At 37.6% G+C, this 26,908-nt stretch overlaps 1 protein-coding gene across 6 annotated transcripts in view; it reads right to left on the bottom strand.

Annotated features, from left to right (window-relative positions):
• RASGRF2 (Ras protein specific guanine nucleotide releasing factor 2) overlaps positions 1 to 26,908 on the bottom strand; it is a 129,201-nt gene that overhangs the window by 16,735 nt on the left and 85,558 nt on the right. For all 6 annotated transcript variants that reach the window (XM_021380890.1, XM_021380887.1, XM_021380886.1 and 3 more), the window contains 2 exons: positions 15,022 to 15,128; positions 2,190 to 2,302 (listed from right to left, as the gene is read on the bottom strand). In XM_021380890.1, coding sequence (XP_021236565.1) covers positions 2,190 to 2,302; positions 15,022 to 15,128 — 220 coding nt within the window. The remainder of the gene's footprint in view (positions 1 to 2,189; positions 2,303 to 15,021; positions 15,129 to 26,908) is intronic.

Here is a 26,908-nt window from a genome sequence, read left to right on the forward strand (position 1 = left end):
TAATAATGTGCAATAAAAATGAAGACTTGTGGAAAAGTAAAGGAATGTGCAACCTTCTATCATTACCACAGATCTACATTTACACACAAAAAAACTCGATTAAATTGCAGATTACTTCTGAAGTCCTATGATTTCCTCTTCTCAGTTAACCATATAAACTTGTTGAGAATCTATCTTTGAGAGTAACTACAGTGCTTTTCAAAGGCATAGAAACTGCTCCTAATTAGCAGACAATCCATTTTCCTGAGGTGATATGAGAAGAACAGACTGTTTTACAAAATATTTTAAATGAGTTAATTAAAAATAATTTTTTTGTTCAATTTCTGCACCTAATTTTTTCATTTTCACTAGCACTTTAATTTCCAAATATTGTTTTCTTTCATTAGTCCTTCTTCTTTTACTTCTACTCATTTCCCAGTTAAAAAGTTAACTTGCAGAACATTTACTTCTCAAAGAATTTAACTTTTTTCTTTTTCACAAAAGAAATATTGAAAATCACAGAACAGCCACTAGCATAAAGAATGTGTTTAGATACTACAGAAGCAACTACTACAAGCAGAGATAAAAAACAATGCGCGCTACTTCATAGAATAGCAGGATGTAACAGGGGCAACTCACCGTTTACACTTAATTACCAACATCTCATTTTTGGATGCATCACCTAATGGAAATTGCCTAATTTGAAACTGGATACAGGAAATTGGTAACAACCTTGTATACTTGCAGGCTTATAATCTGTTCCACTACTTTGCCAGGAACACTCATATTTTCTCAAGAAGCTAAAGATCTTAAAGTAACTTTCTCCTCTATGAGCAATCTGACAGAACCTTTACCATCAGATGAATTATTAAACCCTGCTACAGTATAACACAATAATCTCCTTGTGCTCTTCTTGCAGTTTCTTCCAAGGAAATACATGAAATTAACTTCTTTTTTTACTTTGAATAACAGCACACACAGTATAATTAACAAAAAGATCTATTTCTATTTACATAAAAATGAAGTAGGGTCCTATTAACACAAACTGCTTATATTAAAAACTTTGTTTCTTTTCTCCATTTTGATTTTCTTTTCACTAGATGAACAACTGAGCATTACTCTTCTGACACTCTTTTTCACATAAATATCTGATGGGGAAACCTGTGAAATGTTCTTAGAAAATTCAGACACACTGCATTTATTGCACCTTTGTTAGTTTTCCAGCAGAATACTTATGAAAACACTAGGCATATCATAGATTTATCTGTGTTTTTTTCATTGTCTTATTTTAAGAATTATCTGGTCTTTAAAGGCTTACTGTTTCTTGGTAATTTAGAATAATTTACATGAAAAACAGTAACTTTAAAACATTCACACTTACTAGAATGAAGTACTTTCAATGACAAACGCACGCAAGGCTTTGTCTAGCATGACTAGACACTCAGTTCTGTAACAACAACCCCAAATTTAAAAATAAGGTCTTTGAACCCCAAGTTAAATAATTCTGATTATGCAGGAGTTTAAGGATCTTTTATTCTGTGGCACTAATTAAACTAGAATTTCTCTGTCTAAGCTACCCAAAGTAGTTAAGACACAACTGTCAACACAAAGTGCAAGCTTGGTCTAGTGACTATGTCATGACACATTAGGACTATCAACAGCCTCTCAAGAGCTTATCAGCATTGACTGCTCATTACTGAGATAAGAGTTCTTCGGGGTTTTATAGGGAATGATCTTCCTGCTTTACTAGACAGCACTTTTCCCTACCGCATAAAGACTGAACCAATGGCTGCCAGATTTTTTTTAAGAGACCATTTTCTGAATGAAACTTGAAACGATCTGATACCTGATGTTTGTGTAGACTTATGAAGTTACAACGGAATTTTAAAACATTCCTCATAATAGGCATGGCTAAGTTTTCCCTAGTCCATTTTGAAGATATCCAAATTATTTGGTTAATTATTCTTTAGTTCCTATTGTACAATATGTGCAATGTATGTATACTTAGCCACAGTCACTACAAATTAACCTGAAAGTATGCTATTTGCTGCTGGATGAAGTGCTTCAAATTTGTTCTTACAGCAAATGAAGCACTTACTAATCCTCCAAAATGAAATACTCTGGAGAAAAACAAATCTTGTGAATTCTGTAATACATGTTCTCATATCTATTCCACATACTACAGACTAACTTTACAGAAATGTATTTACCTCAGTATATTTGCAGTAGCTTTTCTTTCTTGTGGTAGAAGGTCAGGGTCTTTCAAAACTTCTTCCAGCAAGTTCAACACATTCATTTTCAGCTCACTGTTTAGTTCAAAATCCTACAAAGGAAAACAATTCTTTTTTTTTTAGTTAACTATTTCAATCAAATAACTGAAAGGATACAGTTTTGTGAGTTTTTCCTATTTCTTTTTGTGTGCTATTAGCTATGAAAACCTAAGTAAACTTTGATTGCTGTTGAAAAGAACAGGCTGCAAAAGTGGGAACCCGAAAGACTACAATTTATCTACTTTTCTGACCTTTAATCTATTGCTGAACCGGAGAAATGACTTACACTTTCTGTTACAGATTATGTCTTATCTTCTCTTGACCTACAATGGCTAAAAAAGTGGAAAAACAATTTTGTTCCAATATTAAGACTACTATCTAGTGGATACTGTTTCTTCCCCACCATTTACTGAGTTTCTCTATTTACCTCTCTCAACCTCTGCTATTTCTTCTTCTATACTCTTCTCTTAGGAATGATCTGCTTTTTGTTTGACACAGTGCAGTATCCAATCTATATAGTCTTGATAAATCAGACCAGTGTTGACCGTCGCTACATTTCATTACATTTAATTTAACAGCATTTTAATTATTTTTAAAGGAGACTGATATCTTACACAGGACCACAACTGAAGAACAGGAACACACAACTACAATTTCTATTGATACCTGATATTGGAGAAAATCAAAGAATAGAGCAATGTACAAATTTTAAGGTAGGAAGGGACAGGCAGGCCATAGAGTAGACTTCAAAAATACTTATATTAAGCTCAAAGCTAACACTCGGATAAAAAAAACTGAATGCCAGACAAATATCTCAAGAATAAGCGCAAATAGTTCCAGGTACTGCACTGTGTTTGTTTTATAATGTTATTTCCTGTACTCGTTGTCCAAAATGCCTGCTTTAGGAACTATTCTAGCTTGTTTGCAAAAGAAGAGAGATTTATTTATTTATTTGAGGTATAAAAATGGGAGTAATTAGGGAAAGCACAAGGAATGTAACTGAACTACAGGAGAGTTATGTTTGCTCTAGTGGCTTTTAAAAGAAAACCATTCGGAATATGAAGTTATCAAAATTCAGCTAAAAGAGAAATCTTGAAAAAAATCTGCACAGACTTAATCAATCAATATAATTAGTATTAATGTTAGAATCGTAGAATCATAGACTGGTTTGAGTTGGAAGGGACCTTTAAGATCATCTAGTTCCAATCCCCCTGCTACAAGCAGAGACACCTCCCTCTAGACCAGGTTGCTCAAAGCCCCATCCAGCCTGGCCTTGAACACCTCCAGGGAGGTGGCATCCACAACCTCGCTGGCCAACCTGTTCCTGTATCTCACCACCCTCACAGTAAAGAATGTCTCCCTAATATCTAGTCTAAATCTCCCCTCTTTGAGTTTTAAGCCATTTCCCCTCGTCCTGTCCCTACATGCCCTTATAAAAAGTCCCTCCACAGCTTTCCTTTCAGGTACTGGAAGGCCACTACAAGATATTCCCAGAGCCTTGTCTTCTCCAGGCTGAAGAGCCCCAGTTCTCTCAGCCTGTCACTGTAGGGGAGGTGCTCCAGCTCTCTGATCATCTTTGTGGCCCTCCTTTGGACCCCCTCCAACAGCTCCATGTCCTTCTTATGTTGGGGGCTCCAGAACAGGATGCAGTACTCCAGGTGAGGTCTCATGAGAGCAGAGTAGAGGGCAGAATCACCTCCCTTGACCTGCTGGTCAGCATACTGTCTGCTCAATAGCTCAATGGTTTGTATCCTGGACACAAGAACAGGGTTTTTTGCGTACAATATATCCAAGAAATGACAAATCTTTCCTATAGGACAGAGAAAGCCCTCTATTGATGTACTTTCAGCAAGTATTGTCTTACAGCCCCAGATTTGTTCTGGTGTTGTTTTCTTTGTTGTTGTCATTTTTGTTGTTGTTCTGTGCAGGTTTTTTTGTGCTTGGAGGTTTTTTTTAATTATTACAATGCGTGAGCTGCTTCTCATATTGTGTGGAGAAAAGAATAGTGAAGAAATGTGGAATTCAAAAGAAAATTGCAGAGATAATGTATTTTCCAGTTAATGTTAGGGATGTATGGATTCCTAAGATGTTACAGGGGCAAAGAAAGTCTAAAAAATCTAGGGAAATAATTTAATGTACATAAATTCTTGTAGAAAGTTTAACATCAGAATTATAGAAACACACCAAAAAAATACCAATTCCAATAAACATTTTTAGATAAGTAATTAGATCTACCTCTATTATGAACATTATACAAGAATTTTTACTTATATATTATACTGGCATTTATAGTATTGGTATGTATAGATCGAAATGTAAATATAGATAAATCTAGATATACTGTGTATGTCATTTATCTCTATCTAGTTTTAGATTAATCTTGTGGTATTTGTTATCTGTTGTTATCACCTGTTTATGTTTCCCTAATTCTTCAGCATTTCTAACCTGACAGTCTCCACCATGCCAGCACTAGGAGGAGTAGCAAAAAGACTGCGATCAAACTCAGCACAAGGCAGGCTGCAGCACCCACCAGGCCTGGCAGAAGCAAACAGGCTCCCTAATTTCTGCTGAGTACAAGTACAGGCTGGCGAGCACAAGTTGCTATATTGGCTTACATTTAAACAGTTGCTCAGAATTTGGACCTTATCAGTATTCAATGAGACTTTCAATTGGATTTTACATATTTCAGAAGGAATGTAGTCAGTCAGGCAAGAACTGCTTAAGTCTTGAGTTTTCTATCAGGCAGATTTCAATTTGACAGTGACTTAATTCTTCATGAAATGGTACATAACTCTAATATATTTTAGAGTCCACATTAGCCTAAAGATTTGTTGGTTTTATTCAGATTTACAGTCAGCTTAAACAGAGAAACTATGTAAGATTTCCAAGAAGAAATTCAATTTTTATTTGTAAGTCCATTATTGTCAGTAATGTGGAAAGATTATTCTACTTCATTTAATATTTGCAGTACAAAATCACTTATGAAATGTGCAAATATAAAAAAGACAGCTGACGAGTTAAGTAGGAGGGCTGCCCTGGAGTCACACAGGATAAGAATAGGATGTATGAAGTTCTCAGCTGCTCAAAAGCACAATGGTAAGCATCACTTATTTAAGTTTGCAGCAGTAGAGCAGTGCAGCAACAGAGGTAACATACTCGGTATGTTCTATTTGCTGCAGAGCACTGGTGCACAGAGCCAAGGACTTTTCAGCTTCTGACACTGCTCTGCCAGTGAGGAGCTGGGGGTTTGTAGTAGGCGATAAGCGAAGTATTCAGGATGTGACGTGGCAGGACCTCCCCTGCTCAGTTAATGGGCGTAAACGAAGTTAACGGGGCTATATAAGACGCTGTGAAGTTGCAATAAAGGCCATTTTGCTGTTCACCATATTGGTGCCCACATGCAGTAATTGGCCCGGACCAGGGTTTTGGTCTCAGCGTGCAAGGGTGAATACATAGGGTTGCCGAAGCACAGGCAACAGGGGTTCACAAGGAACTGAGAGGGAACAGAACCAGCACAGCTGACCCAAAATGGCCAAAGGGATGTCGCATACCACCTGGTGTCACGTAGAATGATAGATCTGAGGGAGCTGGCCAGTATGCTGTCATTGCTTGGGGACTGGTTAGGCACTAGTCAGCAGGAAGTGAGTGACTGTCTTCATCTTGGCTCACAAGTTTGTCATTTATGGACTGAAAGAGAACTGGGGGAAGTAAGTGAGCAACTTTAGTGCTTACCTGCTTATCAGGATTAAACACCAACACCTCCTTTACAGCTAAAGAGCACCAAATTCAGTATGATTACATTTTAAGTAAATTAGCAACCAGCCTGTTGGTCAGTACCATCCACAGGACTAGATGGTACCATTTTCTTCAGGAAGTGCATACACATTCCCTTGCCAGGAGGAGCTAGAAAAGCTGTGCTGCAGTATGAGAGTGCTTCAGAAGCAGCCTACGCAGCTGAGTGAAAAATTAAAAAAAGAAGGGATTTAGAATCACTCCCCAGAAGATAAGAGACTGTGACAGTAGCAGCAGAAAGCAAGAAAAACAACTATATGAGCCAGTGAGGTTCAACAAGAAATATGTTCATTTATTACAAGGGGTAGTTATATGATTTTTAGGTTTCACCATGTGAAACTCCCAGAACATTTCCTCCTCCCTTTCTTTAAATTTTCTTAAGAGAGAGGAAACATTCTCCGCTTAGACAATGTTAGGAAACATTGAATAACCCCGGGAAACAAAAGGGAGCTAAAACCTGAGAACATAACTTATTTGGAAAATATTTGAGTACGTCATAGAATCACAGAATGGCTGAGGTTGGAATGGACATTAAAGATCATATAGTTCCAATCCCCCTGCCGTGGGCAGGGCTGCCCACCAGATCAGGCTGCCCTGGGCCCCATCCAACCTGGCCCTGAGCACCTACAGGGATGGGGCATCCATAGCTTCTTTGGGCAGCCTGTGCCAGGGCCTCAGCACCCTCTAAGTAAAGAATTTCTTCCTAACATCGAAACTAAATCTCCACTCTTTCAGTTTACTCTACCTCGTCCTCCCACTTTCAGACTGTAAAAACTTGGTCTCTCTCTTGCATATAAGCTCCCCTCAAGCAGTGGAAGACTGCAATGAGATCCCACCAGAACGTTCTCTTCCCCAGGTTGAAGACCCTCTGCCTTCTCAGACTGTCCTCACAGGGGAGGTACTCCAGCCCTCTGGTCATCTTCATGGCTATCCTCTGGGCCTGCTCCAACATCTCCACAGCCTTCTTGTGCTGGGAAGCCACAGGCCTAGATACAGTACTCCAGATGGGGCCTTAAAAAACCTGAGAAGAGGGGCACAATCACCTCATTCTTCCTGCTGGCCACTCTTCTGTTGATGCAGCCCAGGATACAGCTAGCCCTCACGGCTGCAATACATACTGATGGCTCATGTCTGACTTTTTGTCCACCGGAACTGGACACCTTACACTTGACCTTGTTGAATTCCATCAGTATCATAGAAACCTTAGTCAGAAGGGACCATTAAAGGTCATCTAGTCCAACTCAGAGTCCTTTCCAGCCTGGCCTTGAATGTCCCCAGGGATGGGGCTTGCCGCATCTCTGGGCAACCTATTCCACTGCCTCACCGATCCCACTATAAAAGACCTCTTCCTTATATCCAACCTAAATCTCCCCTCTTTAAGTTTGAAACCTTTTCCCCTTGTCCTATCACAACGAACCCTGCTAAGGAACCTGTCCCCTACTTTCTTGTAGCTTCCCTTTAGATACTTGAAAGGCTACTCGAAGGTCTCCCCAGAACCTTCTCTTCTCCAGGCTGAATAGCCCCAGCTCTCTCAACTTGTCCTCATAGAGGAGGTGCTCCATGCCTTGAATCATTTTTGTGGCCTTCCACTGGACAAGCTCCAACAGGTCTATGTCTTTCCTATGCTGAGGACTCCACATCTGGATGCAGTACTCCAGGTAAGACAACACCAGCACAGAGTAGAGGGGCAGGTTTACCTCCCTTGACCTGCTGGCTGCACTTCTTTTTATGCAGTCCAAGATACAGTTGACTTTCTGGGCTATAAGGGCAGGCTTTTATCTGCCCACTTCTCAAGCCCGGGTCATCTGGATGGTATCTCTTCCTTCTATTGTATCTACTGCACTACTGAGCTTAGTGTCATCAGCAAACTTGCTGAGGGCACATTCAATCTCATTCTCTATCTAATTGATAAAGATGTTGAAGAGCACTAGTCTCAAGACATAGCCCTGTGGGACATGACTTGTGATGAGCCCCCAGCTGGATGCAGAGCCGCTGACCACAACCCTCTGGCTGCAACCATTCAGCCAATTCTTAATCCATCTTCAAATCATATCTCTCCAGTGTAGAGATAAAGATGTATTGTGGGACCATGCCAAAGGCCTTGCAGGTCCATCAGTTACCCTTTCTTTGTCCACTGATGCCATGACTCCACAGCAGAAGGCCACTCAATTAGTCAGGCAAGGGAACTGTACAAAGAGTGATCATAAAGAACCAGCTGAGATCTTCAAAGAAGCCAGTGGGAACAATTCTGTTTCAGAGAACTGCATTATCAGACTTATATAACAAACTATAAATCAGACTATATAACAAACCTATGCATGGTACCTGTAAAAATAATTTCACCTAAGTTCAGCTCTCAAAATAGAGCCAAGTTTTTAAATTTTCAGGTGTCTGCTTACAATGCAAGAAAAAGAATCTAACAAAAAACAACTACTGTGAGACTAGCTTCAGAATTCTGATTGCCACATGAAGAGGAGTAGGAGGAGTACAAATTGTCACGATAAATGTAATGCTACTCCCTTGTGACAGTCTTTGCTGAATACATTTGGTCCAATTTTACTAGTTTCTCTTTATTGCTCTGTGGAAACACTGAATGTGGCAAGCACACTTGGCTGACTGGGAGCAGCACACCCAAACTTGCATGACTCTGCATCATTATAAATGGTCAGAAAACTAATCCACTGATCAAGAATGCATCTGAAGCTGGAAGCCTTTTTTCAGGAAGGGAAGGAAGAAAGCTGACTGCTTTCCAATTCAAATTCCCAGCACAAGCATGTATAACCTACGGTGTTTTCCAGACATAGTTGATATTATCACTACAAGCAAGAAGAATCAATGCACTGAAGTCTTTTCCTAGCAAATTCTCTTCATCTTTTGAATAACTATATAGTGAAGATCTTTCAATCCGTAAATGACAAACGAGAAACCTAAGAGAGAGGTGTTTGAAGGAAACATAGGGAAGCAGAAAAGACAAACATGCCGAAAGAACAAGAAGTCACATTTCTGAAATGCAAGGTTAAGAGAGAGGCACCAAGTAAGAAGAAACATCAGTGAAGACAGAAATTGCTGGGGAGATAGCATAATGGCTATGAGAAAGGAACATTTTTAGAGATATCTGAAGAGAAAATGCCATAATGGAGAGGAAATAAGAGTTTAATTAGTGAGCAGAGAAGAAAAATCTAATGAAGGATTAAAAATATCAGATGTGAAGGGAAAACTACATGTACATCTAGAGTCAGGTTTTGGATGCCTCTGTGAGTATTCATAAGATGTGGATATACTGTGTGCAGACTCAGTGTCCTTTGCCCCCATTGCCAGCAGCAAACTGAAAATAGCAGACGGGCACAGACATTGAGAAAGACTAGCACTGCTGCTGGCTATAACTGATTACTTAAAAGTGACGGGATAACGATAAAATCTTGCTAGAAGCCCAACACTGGAGATGTCCAGGAGTGGAAAGAGATCTACTGAAAAACTGTTTACAATGAAATTGGTATGTTTTTAAATAGATAGATTTTTCCTTACCATTTTAATATATCTTCTCTTATGCCAAAGTGTAAATAGATAATTATTTCAATGACATCAGCAGGATAACTCCTGATTTTCTACATAGAAGATCAAACCCTATCACAATTAAGTGGAATTACTCCAGTGATGCAGAACTCTACAACAGTATTTCCTTTTTTTGCATAAAAGCACAACTATCACATACAATTCTGCTGCATAAAATTTTTATAAATACACTTGCAACAAAGCATTTACATGTTTGGGGAAAAAAAGGATAAAAGATACTAAAATTGGCGATCAGAAAAATGCATCACTGCATCACTAAACTTCTAGTTTATTTCAGAAAGCAATCAAAGGACAATAGCTTTGTCTTCCAGTTAGTTTCAAGTGCAAAGAAACAATCGTCATTTGGAGAAGAGTGGCAGTTCTGGTTCTATAGTATCAGTGTTTGCTTGTCACTCCAGGTTGAATACAATTAGGATAAAAGTACAAGCTACATTAACAGCATGACTGAACAATTCTCCGTGTATACAATACAAACCTTTCATTATCCAAGAACTGTAAAACCTGGTAGTATGAAGGAACCTTGAAAGAAGAATCTAGCCACTAGGTACTGTCAGATTAAAGTAATCAGGACTGATAGGAAATGTGGCATCTCTGCCTCTAAGTTCTGGGACATAGTACAAGTAGGAGCTTTGCAGGGAGACCTCAGTGAGGGCAGATCTGTCATGCTCCAGCAGAAGTGAGGGTAGCGTACCTCTAATTAGTTTGACTGATTGCAAGCTTGGCTACTGTTCTGAGGGTGACTCATCCTCCCTAAAGGGTCATGGAATATCAAACCTTTATCCTTCTGCAATATTTGGACAAAGCACAGCAACAATTAAGTACACTACTACTGAATATGCATGTGTATGCTGCACATGGAGTAAGTTTATGCAAACTTCATTTTTTTACTGAGTGACCAACAGTATGCTGGAATGCTCACTTGCAGCTCCCTTGCTCTACCTCACCTTGTGGCAACCTCTGTTTCTTCAGTTCTCAATTAGTATTTTTACATGTCTACTTCAGTAAAAGCACCAGAAACAACTTTGTTGTTTCAAGACAGAGACCACAGGTCTTAAGGGTTTACTTCACAGGTAGTCAGAATACAGAATATCTTGCTGTAAGAAAAATACAGATTATTACAGAGTTAATGTGGCATAAGTGTGATTTGTCCATATTTCTACAATAAACTCATAATCACTTTGTCAGGTAAAATACTCATTACATTATGCCTTTAAACAAGAGCCAAATGGGGCTCATACAAATTAATTTTCATGTCTTTTTTTGTTGTAATGTACAAAATGGGATTGGCCAATTCACATGCATTTAGTACATTTAGATGTACTAAAACTATTGGTGCCTAACAGCAACCTACTTTCTTGGATAATTTTCTATATATTGGCGTCTTCCTTCCATATTACCCAATATCAGTAGCAACAACAGCAAGATCAGTAACTACATCTGAGAAACCTTTTGAAAACCCAACATGGCCTAATCAGACTAGCAAGGAGATGACTTGTAGAAGGTTATTTCACAGCTGGAGCAAGACAGGAGTCAGGCGCCAAAAACATGATCTATACTCTTAAAATGCAAGTTTTGGTCTGCTCCCCAGATCCTGTGGTAACTTCATAACTCACTTACACCCATCTGGCAGTAATGTAGTTTCTAACAGAGTCAAGATTTTCCAATTCATTCCAGCTGAGATCTTCAAAGAAGCCAGCGGGAGCAAGAACCAAACTGTCATTCAAAACTGGGAAGTCTGGAAAAGCCAGCTTTTCTTTCCTCATCAGCAGATGCAAAATTTTTCTCCTTGGACAAACTCCATTTCCATCTGCTTGCCACAAAAGCAGAAAATATTCATTTTGTATCTTGAAGTGTTTAGATAAAAGAAAGTATTGTTAAACAAAGAAAACGAGGCTGCAAGATCTCACCAGGAAAACAAAAATCATGCATGAACTTTCTCCTCTGTCTCATTTTCCCTTCCTATTTTTCCATCTCTGACAGGAGTTAAGTGGGAGTTTTGTCTTCGTAAGTCCTTTCCATTCTCATCAAAGCTCTTGTCTTCACAGTAAATGTCTGCCTCAGCATTTGTGTTTTCACTGTTTACAACCAGAGAATCCTATGCTGTTCCTCTCAATTACATTCTAAAAACAAAATGTAAACATGAACACGCAGCTGTTATTTTGGGAAAAAGAAAGCTTTGTTGGCCTAGCGGTGTTTGAATGAAGAAGAGAAGAGCATGGAAAAAAAGAGGAGTTAAAGAGAATGAAAAGAACAAAATGTAAATTAAAAAAAAAAATTGGAAAGTGTTTCATTGCACGAAAAAAAAAGGAAAAAAGAAAAAAGAAAAAAAAAGGATCAGCAATACAGGTTTGATTCTCCTTGCTCAGAGCGGTAAAAACAAAAAGCAGAAAGTATATATCACATTATATGAGTATGTTTGTTCCAAATTTTTGTCTGTGCCTTGGGAGCTCTTAGAGACATTAATTAGTTCCTTCTGCCCTTCTGAAAGAGCTGCAGATCTGGCATTGCTATATATTTACGCAGAATTTAAATGAGGCTCCTACAGTGAATGACCCAAGTTTTAAAAATAATTAGTCCTTTTTCTAAACATTATTTAAGATCATTTCAAGATAACAGAAATGCTTCATGAAAGCATATTCTCTCTGAACAGGCTGAAATGTTAATTTTAATGATTCTGCTTTCTGCACACAGACAAGTTTACATATTAAAGAGCATCCATGATCAGACAAGTTTTTAAAAACACGTGCTTAAAAAATACCTAAATCATCCACAACTGTGGTTTTGACACAATTACAAGATGCTGCAGAAAGCTAATTAATTCCATAGCTCAGCAGATGAAACATCTTGAAGACCTAGCCAAGAACTGGATGGAGGAAAGTGAGGAAATACAAAGCTTCGAACTATTTGTTTGGACAGTGTCTCTCTCCCTTGGTTCATGCACTAACCTTGACCTGTGTTATTGTACGCTAGAGAGCAGAACACTGAAGTGAGCCAAAGGGATCTAGAGGGAGGAATGGAGGGTAGGGAATAAATAACTTGGATAAAATTTGCAAGCACACTTACGACAGATGGTTGCATACATTTCTGAACATAGACTACATACTCTTTTGTGACTGTACAACACCTTGTATACCCTTGGCACTGAAACACTATAAATCAGTACAATAATTCAGGCAAATAAATAACTTGTAAACAAATTACTGTTATTGGTGGATCAGAGAACACCAGAACCAAGTTACTCACGTCCTGCAGAGATAGTCATATGCCGCAAAACTAAGCACATGTGCAGTAGCAGCCAGCAGTCTGAAAAGAAAGCTGAACAATGCTCCACAATTCACCTATCTAATGTCTTTGCACCTTTTTATCCACTAATGAGGAAATGGCCTTTTTCAGCAGCACAGGCTAGCAATTATGACAAGTATCTAGGCATATCACAAGGAGAAGGGTTTCCCACAGAGGACAGAAACTCTCTATTTGGTGTTGGGAGTGTTTGCAGCAAGTGCAACTTCAAAGTCAAGTGGAGAGAAAATGCTATCAGGAAAGCACACTGAGTGACATGCTTATCTTTGCAAATACCAACCTATATTGTCAACTTTTTTCTCTTGCAAGTTTTTTTTTTTAAGAGAATAAAATCTGCCCGTTTCTGCCAATGAAGGTGAAGGATGTTCCAAGTATACTGAGGGCCTGTGAATGCTGCAAATACCTCAAAATGTAATAAAGTTTTTGGCATGTCTGTTGACCCCATCAAATTTTTGTGCTTACATTGTTTAATCATTTTGGAAATCTAGTAAGCATTCCTTCAGCAGACACTGGTGGCTAAGGGTTTTCTGGTTTGCAGTTTGTGTTGTTACTGTAAAATGAAGCTCTGAGCTACTGCTCTCCAAGGACTATCTATCTTCACTGGCAACATTTCATACTATTTGGCCAGACAGTAATTCTTCACTTGCCTTCCTTAAAGCAGCCCTGATCTTGGTTTTTTATCTGGCAGAAGCTAGCCGGTCATTTCTGTTTTGCTTCGGTCTTGTGTCCTTCCTCTGTCCCTCATCTCTCAAGTAAACAACACGAATAGCTGATTACATGCTTTGTTACTGTAGCATTCATTACTTTTTGTGCCAAAGCCCTTGCATTTAAAAATATTTGCTATACTAGAATAGTGGTTTAAGAGAGAGAGAATTAAAATATGCCACCCTTGCTATGGAAAAAACAAAAGGCAGTAATGAATACGGAGCTCAAGTAACAGCTTCCTCTTTGAAAATTCATTGTTTTGGACTTTTATCCACTACCTTAATTCCCACAATAGTTTTAAAAGAATACTAATTGTGTAATATTCTGTAAAAGCTGGTGCAAAAATAATCACGACAATATTGTATTTTTGCATATCATTGGGGGCCTTAGATATGGGAACAGAGAACATTTTCATTTCTAGGAGAGAAAGAATATTTCTGTTAAATTCACACAGTGACAGAGAGTGCTTACACTCTTCATGGTTACTTTGTGTTTATGTGAGAGAACCATCAAAAGTCAATCAGGGTCAGCCTTGAAACTGAAACATCAGTTCAGCAAGTTGTAGAGATTTACTTAATGCAGACAAAAGTCTAATGACTATCATTTAATTAGCGCAGAAGGTTGACTCATAGCACTCACTTATTGATAACTATGGCAGGGACATAGCATGTACAGTACAATGCCAAAATCTCTTTTTGGCTATTCAGCTTTTCAAACATTACCAGTTTTCACACTTAGGGATTTCCTACTGGCTTCATTCTCTAGCAAATTTGATCTCAATGAAAACTAAATCCATTATAAGGAATAGGGTTTGACACAGGAGAGTGCTGCAGTCAGCTGTGCAACGAACCCTGCTTTGATCAAGTGCTCTTGATTATTAACATGGAGTGATAAAGCAGTCAATAATTGCCACAAAGTATCATCTTTCCAAGGCTTTCAGATGTTTTATGTGCTTCCATAATGCTCTCTTGCTAGTTTCCTCTTTTTTTCTGTCCCTGTTTCCATCCTTCCCTCTACTGTTTCTTTCAATAATTTTCCTGATAGCCTTTTGGATGCATGCCAAAATCTTCCAACATTTTTCTTACCTAGCAGCTTAATAGACACTGCTTAATAAGAAATTCTACTAGTTATCCCATTTTGTGATCAGATTCATAGAAGTGGGCTGGAGACTGACCAAAATGAAGGACTAGTACATCCTTACAGATACGCTTCAGACCAAATATATAAATATCTTTATGCAAACACAAGCATTTCAACACATTCAAAGTAACTCAACTGAAAAGCCCCACAATACTTTGTAGAGAGAATCAAAGCACACGAATTCCATATTTTGACTGACGTCAGATTGCATTCTTCCACTTACGTATTACATATGGAAAGGACAAGTGCAACAGAAGAATACCTGAGAGTGCTTGGAGACCCAGTGACGTAAGACATTCAGGACACGATTAGTGGCTGCTCTGCGTATTATGAACTCTTTATCACACATACGTTCAGAATTGTTAAATCCTGTGAGGAAAAAACACATACACAAGAATTAAAATTAACAGAGGAATCAAATTTCTTCAAATACTGTATAAATAACTACTAAATGGAAGGCTTTTTGGAGCATTTATGAAAAATAATGAAAAATTTATGAAAAATTAATGAAAGAAAGAACGCTTGTCTTTCAACCATAATCACTTAGACAACAGTAATTATGCAAAACCAGTACAATATAGTCTTGCCCTTCACAAATAATACAGACATCTACCTGGTTCATTTTTCAGTTCTTAGAGAGATGAAGAGTATTGGCTTGTGTCATTAACATCAAGACAGGTCTCTCCTCAGTATGAAAGAAACAATAAACATGACTAACCCAAAGGCGTACAGAGCCTGTAATCAGGCAGGCTACACAAAGCGAGTATGATTTAGAAACAGGAGAGTGGTACATTGTAGAAGCTGTGTGTCATAAGGAATCAGAGGAGGATAATAGTTTAAATACAGAGGAGAAAAAGGTCAACAGAAGAAATATTCCTCCCTTCATGAAAGCAGCATTGGACAGGCTCTACTAGTCAGAGTGTTCAAACAAACAGCTTATTTTTTTTTTTTTACCACTGTAGTGACAAGAAGGTGGGAAGGTATACAGAAAACACATTTACAGACTGAAAGCAACAATTTGCCAATTGCAGCATTACCCCACACATCTTAAAATGACAACTTTTTTTTCAGTCATGAATTTACTCATCTAGAAATGTTTTCAAAAATAAAGAAAGTTTCTTACTACATTCATACCATTGTTTCTTTCATTTGTAGTTTTGTTGTAGCTGTATATTACTAATAAAATGATTACTTCCAATTAAAAAAACCGATATCTCTGAAAACAAACTCTTGAGAAGTTAATTTTTCTCTAGGTTTTTGCTGGATTTGATCTTACACTATATTGTTTTCCATTTCACATAGTGTAGAGTCCAGGAAACAACTGGAAATTCCCTTACATATGGACCAGCGCTTTGCAATTTTTTTGGCATAAAAGCTGTTTTGAAGCCTGTATATTATTAGAAATAGCACAGGGGGATTAAGCATCTATTTATTCTGTGAAAAGAACATTGGAGGTATTCTCAGAGGCTGGTATTAGTGTTTTTCTATTTTTACTACAGACATTTAATACAGTCAGCCCAAAAAAATCCAAGTTTGAAGTATGGTATATTACATTGTAGTTGATATCTACGATTCAGTATCGAAGGAATTTTCATATTAACACATCTTCAGGAGTTTCACTGCCCATAAACAGCAAAGTAAACAAAATCTCTGAGGCTTTACTTAGTAAAAGGTAACCTAGGCAACATTTTGTGTGTTAATTTTCTACGCTTTTCGCAGTTAACCTCTTACAGAAGCAATTAGGCATACACATTATAAACTGCTCAATTAGCCACTTAACTGCAGCAATGAAAGTCACAATGAAAATTATATATTAAAGCAGTGGAGTCTTTATGGAAGTAACATAGGAAAAGAAGTTTTGGTAAGTCGAAAGGAAAAAGGGAGAGAAAACTACAGAGACAGTTTCCAGCTAGCTGCAAAAAGAATAAAAAGAGGAAGAAAGGAAAAACGGAAACCTCTGGGGATCACTCAGCAAACTTCTATGGTTCTCAGAATTTCATCAATTTTTAATCAGTAATTAGCTTTTACGGAGTCCAAGCAACATATTCAGTCAGAACCATATAATCAGTAGCTAATGTTGATGTCTTGATTGGATACATGGAGATACCCAATTGTGTATGAAAAGAACTTACATGACCAGACACGTGCAGCTGCAGAGGTATATTTAACTCCACCCGTGCTAACTGTCTGTACATCTACTGTACAAGACTTCAAATAAACAGCTGTGTAACACATTTGTTCAAAACAAAACAGTAAATTTACTGATTTCATTATTACTTTGTTTTTAAATACCGAACAAATCAGAATGCCAGGATGTGTTTCTTTCTCTGTTCAAAAAACATTTATGGTTGATTGCTCTTTCTGAAAAAAAAGAACCCCAAAACACTTAAGGAGTGATTTCTGTTGGAGAACTAAATCTGTCAACTGATTTTGAAAAAAATTGGGCTTATGACATTTTCTTCTGAACTCTCAAAAATTATTTGGAAATGCGATGCATCACACACTACCCTAAAAAGAGTACCAATCACTGTGGGAGATCAGCAACTCCTACATGAGAGCATAAAGACATACAATAAAAACTGTTACACCACTACCCTGGTCTGTTCCTCACCTATGGTAGTTTCTTTCCATCTTTGATTTTTCAAGACTCACAGCTTTGGTGTAAAATGTTGGAGCTGGCCTAGGGAATGGTCAGGTTTCTGCTTTCTGTACTGAATAGCTCTCACTGCGCCTTTCCTTCACTACTTCACTTACTTGCTTTTTCCCTCTTTCTTGTTTTCTCTTTCTTTTCTATTTTACAATTAACTACAACCTCAAAAATTTTCAGAAAAGATGTGTAAAGCTTGGTATGCAGGAAAAGCCTCTCCTCTGATTCCCCCCCACCCTTCATCCCCAAAAAGAAAATTACAAGGACTAAATGGTATGGTGGAAATAATTTAGAAGTCACTGCTATATCGTCACTATTTGTATACAAGGAGACATAGCTTCCTTCTACATGGATGTTTGGCTTTACCTTAGCGCTCTCCCTCTCAACTTGTTTTGAGTAACAGCAGAACTTAGCTAGGCTCCATATTCAGTAGTTTTAACAACACAGCAGAGCCAAGCCTTAAGCCAGAACCAGGTACACTGGAGAACAGCACACAGAGTCCCAGGACCTCCCTGATGCAGCTGAAGTCAGAGCAGGCAAAGTTGGTGGGACTTGCAGTGTTCAGAAAAAGGAGTCTTTGCCATGCAACCCCTCTTCCACAATAATACTCCAAATGTTTCCGCATAGATATGGAACAAACACGAAGCAGTTCCAGAAAAAGGGACTGATTATATTCCCACCTCAAAATACAGTGACCAGACATTCTGGGCAATGCTGAGGACTTGCTCTACAACAGAGATGCAAATGAAGAACTGTCCTCCATGAAGATGGAGATGTTCCAGTCATCACTGACCAGTGTGGAGAGATGTCCAGAAGCAAAGCAGATTATCTTCACTAGGTCTACCACCAGAAGTAAGACCTTTTGAATGGTGTTTAGCACACCATTGGTTCTTTGCTTTTCAATTCCAAACTAACTGGTAAAAGCTGAAAAAGGAGCTAGGGACTGCCAGCACATGGTAAAGATGGTTACCATTCACATCATTAACAGGCCCATCAAGCACAGATTAGATTATATTTAAAATTTCAAGTTTTATAATGACTGCTACTATTCACTAGATAAACTTCAGTGACTATATACTTGATTTTTTCATTACAGCCATAGACAAGAGCTACTATTATTTTTATCTATCCACCTGTTTTTCAGAAGACGTAAGTGTGAAACTATATGTAGATAGGTATCAGCAGATCTATTCAAAACTAATACGGCAGCTCCCTCCCAGACAGCACAGCAACAGCTAAGAACATCTACCATTCAGAACGCAGACTGTATTATTCCTGATGCTAAGAGAATTCTGACATATTATCAGTCTAAATAAAAGTTGATTAATATTGACTGTGCAGGCAAAAGAAATTTCATTAGCTCTTACAGTCACTGAATAGATCTTTTCATTAATGAGAATGTGAGAACACGTAAGAAAAATAGTACTCAAGAACATACAAATTGCATAGAAGTATGGTGCTAATTTTAGGAATCTTACGAAACTTGGAAAAAGTAGCAAATAAAGGAGCTGTAAGCAAGCAAGATCACTAGGCACTGCTACTTTCTGGTATTCTAACTTTGAAAGGAATCTTAAAGAAAAGATCTAAACAAAACACAAAGAAAAAACAACAGAAACTTATTACCACAGTAAAATTAACATAAAAGCAGAGACATACAAAAACAAGTTCTTGGTTAGCATTGTTTTTGTTCCTCCTAACTTTCAAAGTCATGTAGTTTGTGGAAAAGGAAGTGCCAAAGATAACTACAAACACACATGTGTGTGCTAAAGGTAATCCAAATTCTAGCTAGCCTTCAATCCTGACTACTTTGAACATGTGGAATTAGTGCCAGTCTAGCAGGAACTGCATGTCACCTACTGCAAAAAGCAAGCGAGAGACAGAACCTTGCAGGGCTACACAGCATTCACTTTTTCCTGTCTATATGTAAGTGTAAAATAATGTCTACTGAGGGATTGTGCAAAGTATGCAATGCAACATTTCAGAAGACAAAAATGTTCTTTGACAACAAAGAAGTGATTCCACTACCAAAGAGCTTGCAATCTGAGCAAGCTAACAGTCCAGAGCATCTAACGGATATGGACAAATGGGAGAGGACAATGGGACTGAGGGAAAGTGCTGATGAGGCTAACAGGCAGACTTAGCTCAACAGCAAATCTACAATGTACTTACTATAAATGGAATTGTGTCTAGGTGAGGTAACAAAAAATATATGGTATGTGAAGAAGCGACACACAAACGTGATGTACAATCTCATCCATCTTGTGGAAGTCAATGGCAAAAACAGATCATTAATTTTACTGAGCCCCTTCGCTCATTAACCACAGGTTTTTCATTCTGCTAATGCAAAGCTGATGTATGAAAGGCTGGAGGAGATAAGCAGCCTCAGCCACACACTGCCCAGGATTCTCAATGGAAGCAGAAAACTTTATAGGTCTGCAGAGGTATCAGCTAATAAAAACAGCATTGAACTACAGACTAGACTTGGGAACCAAGACAGGCCTCAGCTCAGATGCTAACTACAAGGAATGAAAAGGTTTCATTATACCTCTAAGATCTATCTCAGAGGATCATTCTACCAAGCAGTTTTCTGTTAGTCTTTCAGCATTGCCAGATCTGCTGTGGTATTCCACATATACTTTTTCCTACCTCGTTTGGGTCTAGAAACAGTTCTTAACTGATAATACGGTTCCTATCATAACACCATTCCTGTCTGTGACTTAGGCTCTCAGACACTCTTAGCCATGGAGGCTGTAAATCTAGGTGGATTAAAAAATTAACAAAATAGCCAAACGTCATGTCTTAGTTTCAGCTAGGATGGAATTGTTATCTTCAGAGTGTCTGGTATGCCGCTATGTTTTAGTTCTAGGAGAAAAACAATGCTGATAACACACTGATGTTTCTTGTTGCTGCTAAGCAGTGTTGTACAGAGCCAAGACCATTTACACTGAATGGTCCAAGGAGCTGGGAGGGAACAGAATTAGGACAGTTGACTTAAGCTGGCCAAAGGGATATTCCATACCATATGACATCATGCAGAAGGAGAGTTTTGAAGGGGTGGGAGTTCATCTCACTCTCTTCTGCTGCTTGGGGGTGAGCTGGGCATCAGTCAGGGGGTGGTGAGCAATTGCTTGTGCATCACTTGTTATGTACATTCATATATATGTATGTATTTATATACGTATCCATAACTACTATCTTTTTTTGTTTCTCTATCTTAGTAAATAGTTTTATCTCAAGTCACAAGTTCCACGGCTTTTTTTCCTGATTCCCTCCCCCATTCCATTGGGAAGGAGGGGGAGTGAGCAAATGACTGCATGATGCTCAGCCACCTGCTGGGTTAAACCACAACACTTAATCAGTTGAAATTTTATCTAGCTTACTACGCAGAAGCAAATACTTAGGGAACGAATCTTTAAAATGAGCAGTCTTAAAGCAGCCTTTCCCATAGTGCATTATCATTGGGATAATGCAGTTTGGAAGCTAACTATCATTTCAATTAAACCAGGGGAAAGGCATGCATGGTCTCCTCTAAGCTCATCTTCATTGCGGTTCCAGAAGAGGAGACAGGTGAAGGGTCTCATTTAGCAGGATGCCAATATTTTCTAAGATTTAGTTAGGTTTCTGGATTGAAAGACATTTCCCAGGTAGGACTACATCCAGACTCTAAGATGAAATAACTGGAAATATTCCATAGCGTGTACCCATTTCTGTCCTGAAGGATGCAATCTTTCTACATGAGAAATAGCAGCAATATTTCTAATCATTAATAATCTTCACTGTAAGCTACTTTCAAGCAACTTTTTTTCCCCACAGTCTCTGTTGAGATGAATACAGGCTGCTTCCACATAGAGTTTCTTCACATAATGGTGATACAGAACTTTTACCACATGCTGTCAAACATAATGCTGGCTTGTCATCATTGTTAGTTTCAGTGTATTTCTTCTAATATAGTTTAATCACCCTGCTTGTGCACTTGTCTTTAGATTGCTATGCAAAATCCAGTTTCACCTCCAGATGTTTTTATTACAGGTACTATTATAAAAACTGATATTTTTGAAGCTATCACCAAAGAAAACAAAGGTGCTAAATAGACATGAAACTCAACATCTGAAGACACAAACAGATCAAATTATAACAATACATTAGGTAGCTTCTCTCATGAGAAAGTCTACAGCGCTTTCCAGTGGTAGATGTCATTATCTATCCCATTCATAATGCAAAAACATAGAAGGACACCATATGTCACTGTTTCCACCACCTTTAGAACTCCTACAATCTGGTCAAGATTTAAAGGTTTTGTTGCATGACACAGTGAGATAGAGAACAGACTGTTCCCCTCAAAAGTTACAGGAAACTCCTGATAGCACCATCATGTTTTGCATTTTCTTGTTCTCCTAAGCAAATTTGACTCTATCAAAAATCCACATAATTCCCCATTTAAAAGCCACTCTCATCCAACAGAAACATTTCTACTATGTTACATTTTGCACTATGTGTGCTAAAGAAATTGATCAATGCATACTTGCTTTTCTACTTTGCTTAATATGTCAAAAAAAAAACCCTCTCAGTCAATTTGAAATAACTGTAACAACTTCATTTTATCTTTCAGCGTTAATACAGTAGGGCATGATTCCTGAGCACAGTAACTAACCTGTCAAAAGTTCTGATGATCACCTATTTGGAATGACTTATCTATATAAAAAATAATTTAAATTCCCCAAATTAGAGGGAATCTGTCTGTACTTAAGAAGAGTACCTACAACTACTTTCTAATGTCCTTCCTAACAAAAAAAGTCTTCATTTCAGATAAACAATCTATCAGTCAGTTTCACTAAAATGCTGTGAATAATGCATACACTGAAGCTGTATTAGCACCTAATAAGGGAGAAAATTCCACTCCAGCATGTGAGGAGGTAACAACAAACCTCAGAGTCTGAGGCGGAAAGGGAACATTCATTGCTCATAAAATAGACAACAAATCATAAAAAGAAGTGTAAAATACGTTCTCTCTCTTATGTGTTTTTTTCTTTTATTCTGATAATCACACTCATGGGCTGTAAGCCAGCTTCATGATTCAGCCCAGCTCAAATCCTGAAAGCTTAGGGTTGGCAAACATCAGTGGTACTTTCTGACCTGGATAAAGAATAAATACAACACTCAGGCATGGAGCAGAGAGATTTTCATCCACAGATTAAAATTGAAAAAGCCTCTGCAATATAAATAGCGCACATAGTGCATACACACACACATCCCTAAATTTAAAAGGCTTTACTGACATAACTAAAAAGTTTGGCTGACAGTTTTAAAGATATATATGTTCACTGGTCATAGATTCTCAAGCAAGTAATTGAGTTTCACATGTTCTCACAGGAAAGCACCAGAGAGCAAGCAGTCTAATACCGATAAGAAATCTAAACTGCCAAGGATTCTGTTCTTTTCATTTCTTAAATTATGATATTAGATTGCCATGCATCAGCTAGCCAAAGAATGGCAAAACTGGAAAATAAGACAATTTATATTAACTGAGAGGAAAAGAAGTAAAAAGATGAATTCCCACTCACTGCATAAAGTACAGCAAATCTGATCAATAATATAGTCCTTCCTTTGTCAGGAATTACCAAGTGTGCACATTCAGATTTACAATGGAATGGGTCATATGAACAGTCCAAGGCTTGAAAGTAGGAATTATCAAGTCTAACTGTGATCTTCAGGCTACCTTAGTTTGAGTGAGGCATATTTAATCATTCACTATGCCATGCCTTGGGTTGTTTCATAAAGAGTTAACAGCTCATACTGTATCAAAAGTATGATTATTACAAAAAGAAGAAATTGAGAGTCCAATGCATTTCAGGCTTTTAATTTCACTTTCACTGGTCCTTGGGACTTCTGAAACCATTTTGTTCTAAGAAATATGCTTCTGAAAATCCCCGTTTGTAGCCACCCACGTCAGAAGTAATTCCAAGTATGTATTTGATTCTTCTGCCTAAAGCCTTCACAGCAAATACAATCTAACTATCAAATCAAGTCAAGGGATTATGGTCTTAGTAAAGTAAATCCCATTGGATTCACATGCATCAGCTGATGCACAACAGTGTAACACAGATAGAGCTATAATTACTGTTTTTCATTTCTGCAAAATATTTATGGGAAAGGTTGGTAAACTATTTTTAAATGAGTGTTGCTTTAGAAAGGATTTTTCTAATAATAGAAACTTAAAGAACAAAGCAGTTAAATTATTATTATGTTGTAAACTTGAACCAAAATCCAGAAGTCTAAAAATCCATCTGTCTAGTGAAATAATTTTAGTGCAATGAGTGTGAAATAAGATAGATGTCTGAAGAATATGCATAAGATCAACATACTATTCCAAGTCCTACTCATAACATTAACGTTGCAAATAAAAATGATCTACAAGATTAGATGTTAAAACATGGGTACAATGAAGAAAGAAAATCCTCCTTTAAAGTCAACTATTCAGATTTGAAAATTCTCCCTTTTACATTTTTTAAAAAAAGGTTACTGCTACAGGTAGACTGGTATATACTTTTACGATTTCTTTTCTTTTTTTTTTTTCTTTTTTTCAATTAAGATATGCTCTTGGGAGAGCATATCAGAAGGTCACACTTGCCAGAAAATCTTCAGAATTTGCTCAACACCAACAACATGACTGCAGTTATGCAACTTGTTCTAGAAAATCTAAAACACACTTTAGGAAGTAAAAAAACAATCAAGAATCAGTATGTTGCTGTTTTTGTAAGTAAAATTCAGCAGCAATATAAAATTGCATTTTTATTTTTGGCACATTGTAATAAATATATGGCTTCAGAGGACACAGCATCGTTCACTCCTCTGTTAGAGAGATAAAAATGAACGCGCGTGCATTAGCATTTGCGTATGCTATACCCACACAGGGAATGAGTATCTATTTGTAACTTTAGTCTTCAGCATGTACTAGAATACATTTTCAAGAGTAGGAAGTAGTGGTAATTCCATTAGGGAAGAACCCTACACTTTTCTTCTTTCAGCAACAACAAAGAGATACAACAAGGAGTTAATGCAATCCACCAAAACCCAACACTAAATTTTGGTTTACATGCCTACATCTTCAAAACCATATTTGCTTGCAAAGAAGTTGTGTACATATTTACCTTCATGTATAAAATCCTTGTCCAATTTTCTAGTTAAATCATAGGCCACACCATCAAATTTTTATGTCCACATTTATAAACATAACTATATGAAAGAACAGATCTTCAATTTCAAAAGCTGTTGTAGCCAACTATATTTACACATTGTAGAATATCGTGACAAATTTGCAGTGCAACAGTAATTCTTTTTTCTACGACTTATTTATACAAAATAACTATAGCAAACTATTGATGAAAAGACTTCTTGACCAGCCTACCTTAACAACTGTATTTGTAATTGGTTTAATACATCTTAAACAGTTTTTTACTGTGGTAATGTCTGAATTATCTTCCATGAATAAGGACAAGAATGGTAACATTTCAGCTGATTTATCTTTGGATTTGTAGGTCAGCCAAGTGAGTTTGCCTTGATTCCTGCTATGCCTCTTCGTCTTCAGGGAATATATACACAGTTTTTGCCTGCTGAAGTATTTCTGCATTTCATCTCTGGCTTTTGATTTCTTTAATTACAGACTGTCTACACTTTCAACCTGCCTTATCAGCAATATTAAAAGCCTAGCACACCTTTTTGCATAATGCTCACAGTCTTTCCAAGAACTATTCCAAGTAAGGTTTCACACCTTCAAAATACTCAAAGTGCAGAGCCACAAAAGACATGTTAAAGTTCCCTGAAAATATATAGCTAGAAAAAGAAAACTGCATAAAAGCCTTTTGGAATTTTTTCCCATTAGTTGGCCTGTACTTTTTACATAAGCTAAAGGAAGTGTTTTACAAAACTGTTCAGATTTTTTCAAGACAATAAGAGTAAAGGTTAAATAGGCAGCAGACAGTACTTCCAAAGAGCCAAATGTATCATTTTTCAGACCATCTGTGAACAGATAGTTGACTGTCATGCCAAACAAAAATTGACAGTATGAGTATCAGTCAACAACAATCTCTGAACAAAACGTCCATCTTTCAGCTTCCAGACCATTTATGACTGGGCCACAAATCAAGCAACTCAGGGAAAACAAACAAGCAACAAAAATACACACAAAAAAGCAAACAACAAAAGCCATCAAAAAATCCTCCCAGAACTTATCTCTCCAGTCTCATAAAGATCATATAACAACAGTGTGCCCCAAATGCAAGGAGGACAACAGGTAACCTAAACAACCTGCACTCTCAGTGAACTTAGATTTTATAGTCCAATTCCCTACTTGCAAAGTCAACATCCTTCTAAGCGGTCAATGTTCTATTCCAACTTCTTTCCTCTTTAGTTTAGGAAAGCAAAGGGAGAAAATGCACGTTCAACACCGCCCATCCAATTAATCAGTAGGATTAATTAAGCCCATCCAATTAATCAGTAGGATTGGGCTGATGAAGTTTTGGGGTTCAAGAATAGGCACGGTACCAGTCTCCTGACTCAGATAATGTTTTTATCCCAGTGCCAGTTTACTTGCATGTATCTATGAAACAGAGTTTTCCCAGCGGCTCCAAGCTTAGTGCAATAGTTCAGGAAGCACACGGTTAATAGTGTCATAACTCAGGAATTGTTCAGTGCAAATACTTTTTTTCCTGAATGGCCAGCTTCTCTAATAAGCTTGAATAAGAAAATTACTTAGGAGAGGGGAACTCATAAAGAATTGGTTCCCAAATTTCAGTTAAAGTGAAAAAAATCATTGTTTTCCTCTGATTCTTAATTTGCAAAACCAGGGGTCACCTGATACAAAACTAAACTTCATCTTGAAGCCACTGATTCAATTCAAAGTTACTGTTCTATCAAAACTGCAAGGGAAGATTCAAGTTGATTTGAATGTTTAGCCAATTACCTAAAATTGCTAAGCAACAATTTCATTAAATTCGAAGGGCTCTTAATTCAGGAGCAAAAATAGAAATCTATTCAAGTTCACTACAGAGTAGGTGAATATCATTTAGGGTTATTGAATTAGAAGGTAGATTCCAAGCAAATTAGTTTTAATCTCTATTTTCATTTCCGTACTGATTTCCCAGTAAAACATCCTCTGGCAAGAGAAAACATACACAAATTGATCACAAAAGCAGCTTGGTGAACATGTGTTAAAAGATGCATCCTACAACAAAAGATAGTTTGCCTCTCTATGGTGACAATGCCATCATCCCCTGCAGCCCAGCAGGTCTTGTTGCAACACCAACACCAGTTATGTCCAGCACTGGAAAGAACATCTGGTCAATTCCTGGCAACTCTCCAGCCACAAGGAAAGAAAGCTGGCTGCTCTACGCTTATGGTTAATCGTCACACGACCTTTACTGATGAAGAACAGTGTCAGTGTTATATATACATCCCAGAAAACTACTGTGGGCAAAATGACAGTAATTAGTACTAACATCAGCGT

This window comes from Numida meleagris, chromosome Z, assembly GCF_002078875.1.
Source record: "Numida meleagris isolate 19003 breed g44 Domestic line chromosome Z, NumMel1.0, whole genome shotgun sequence".
Lineage (NCBI taxonomy): Eukaryota > Metazoa > Chordata > Aves > Galliformes > Numididae > Numida > Numida meleagris.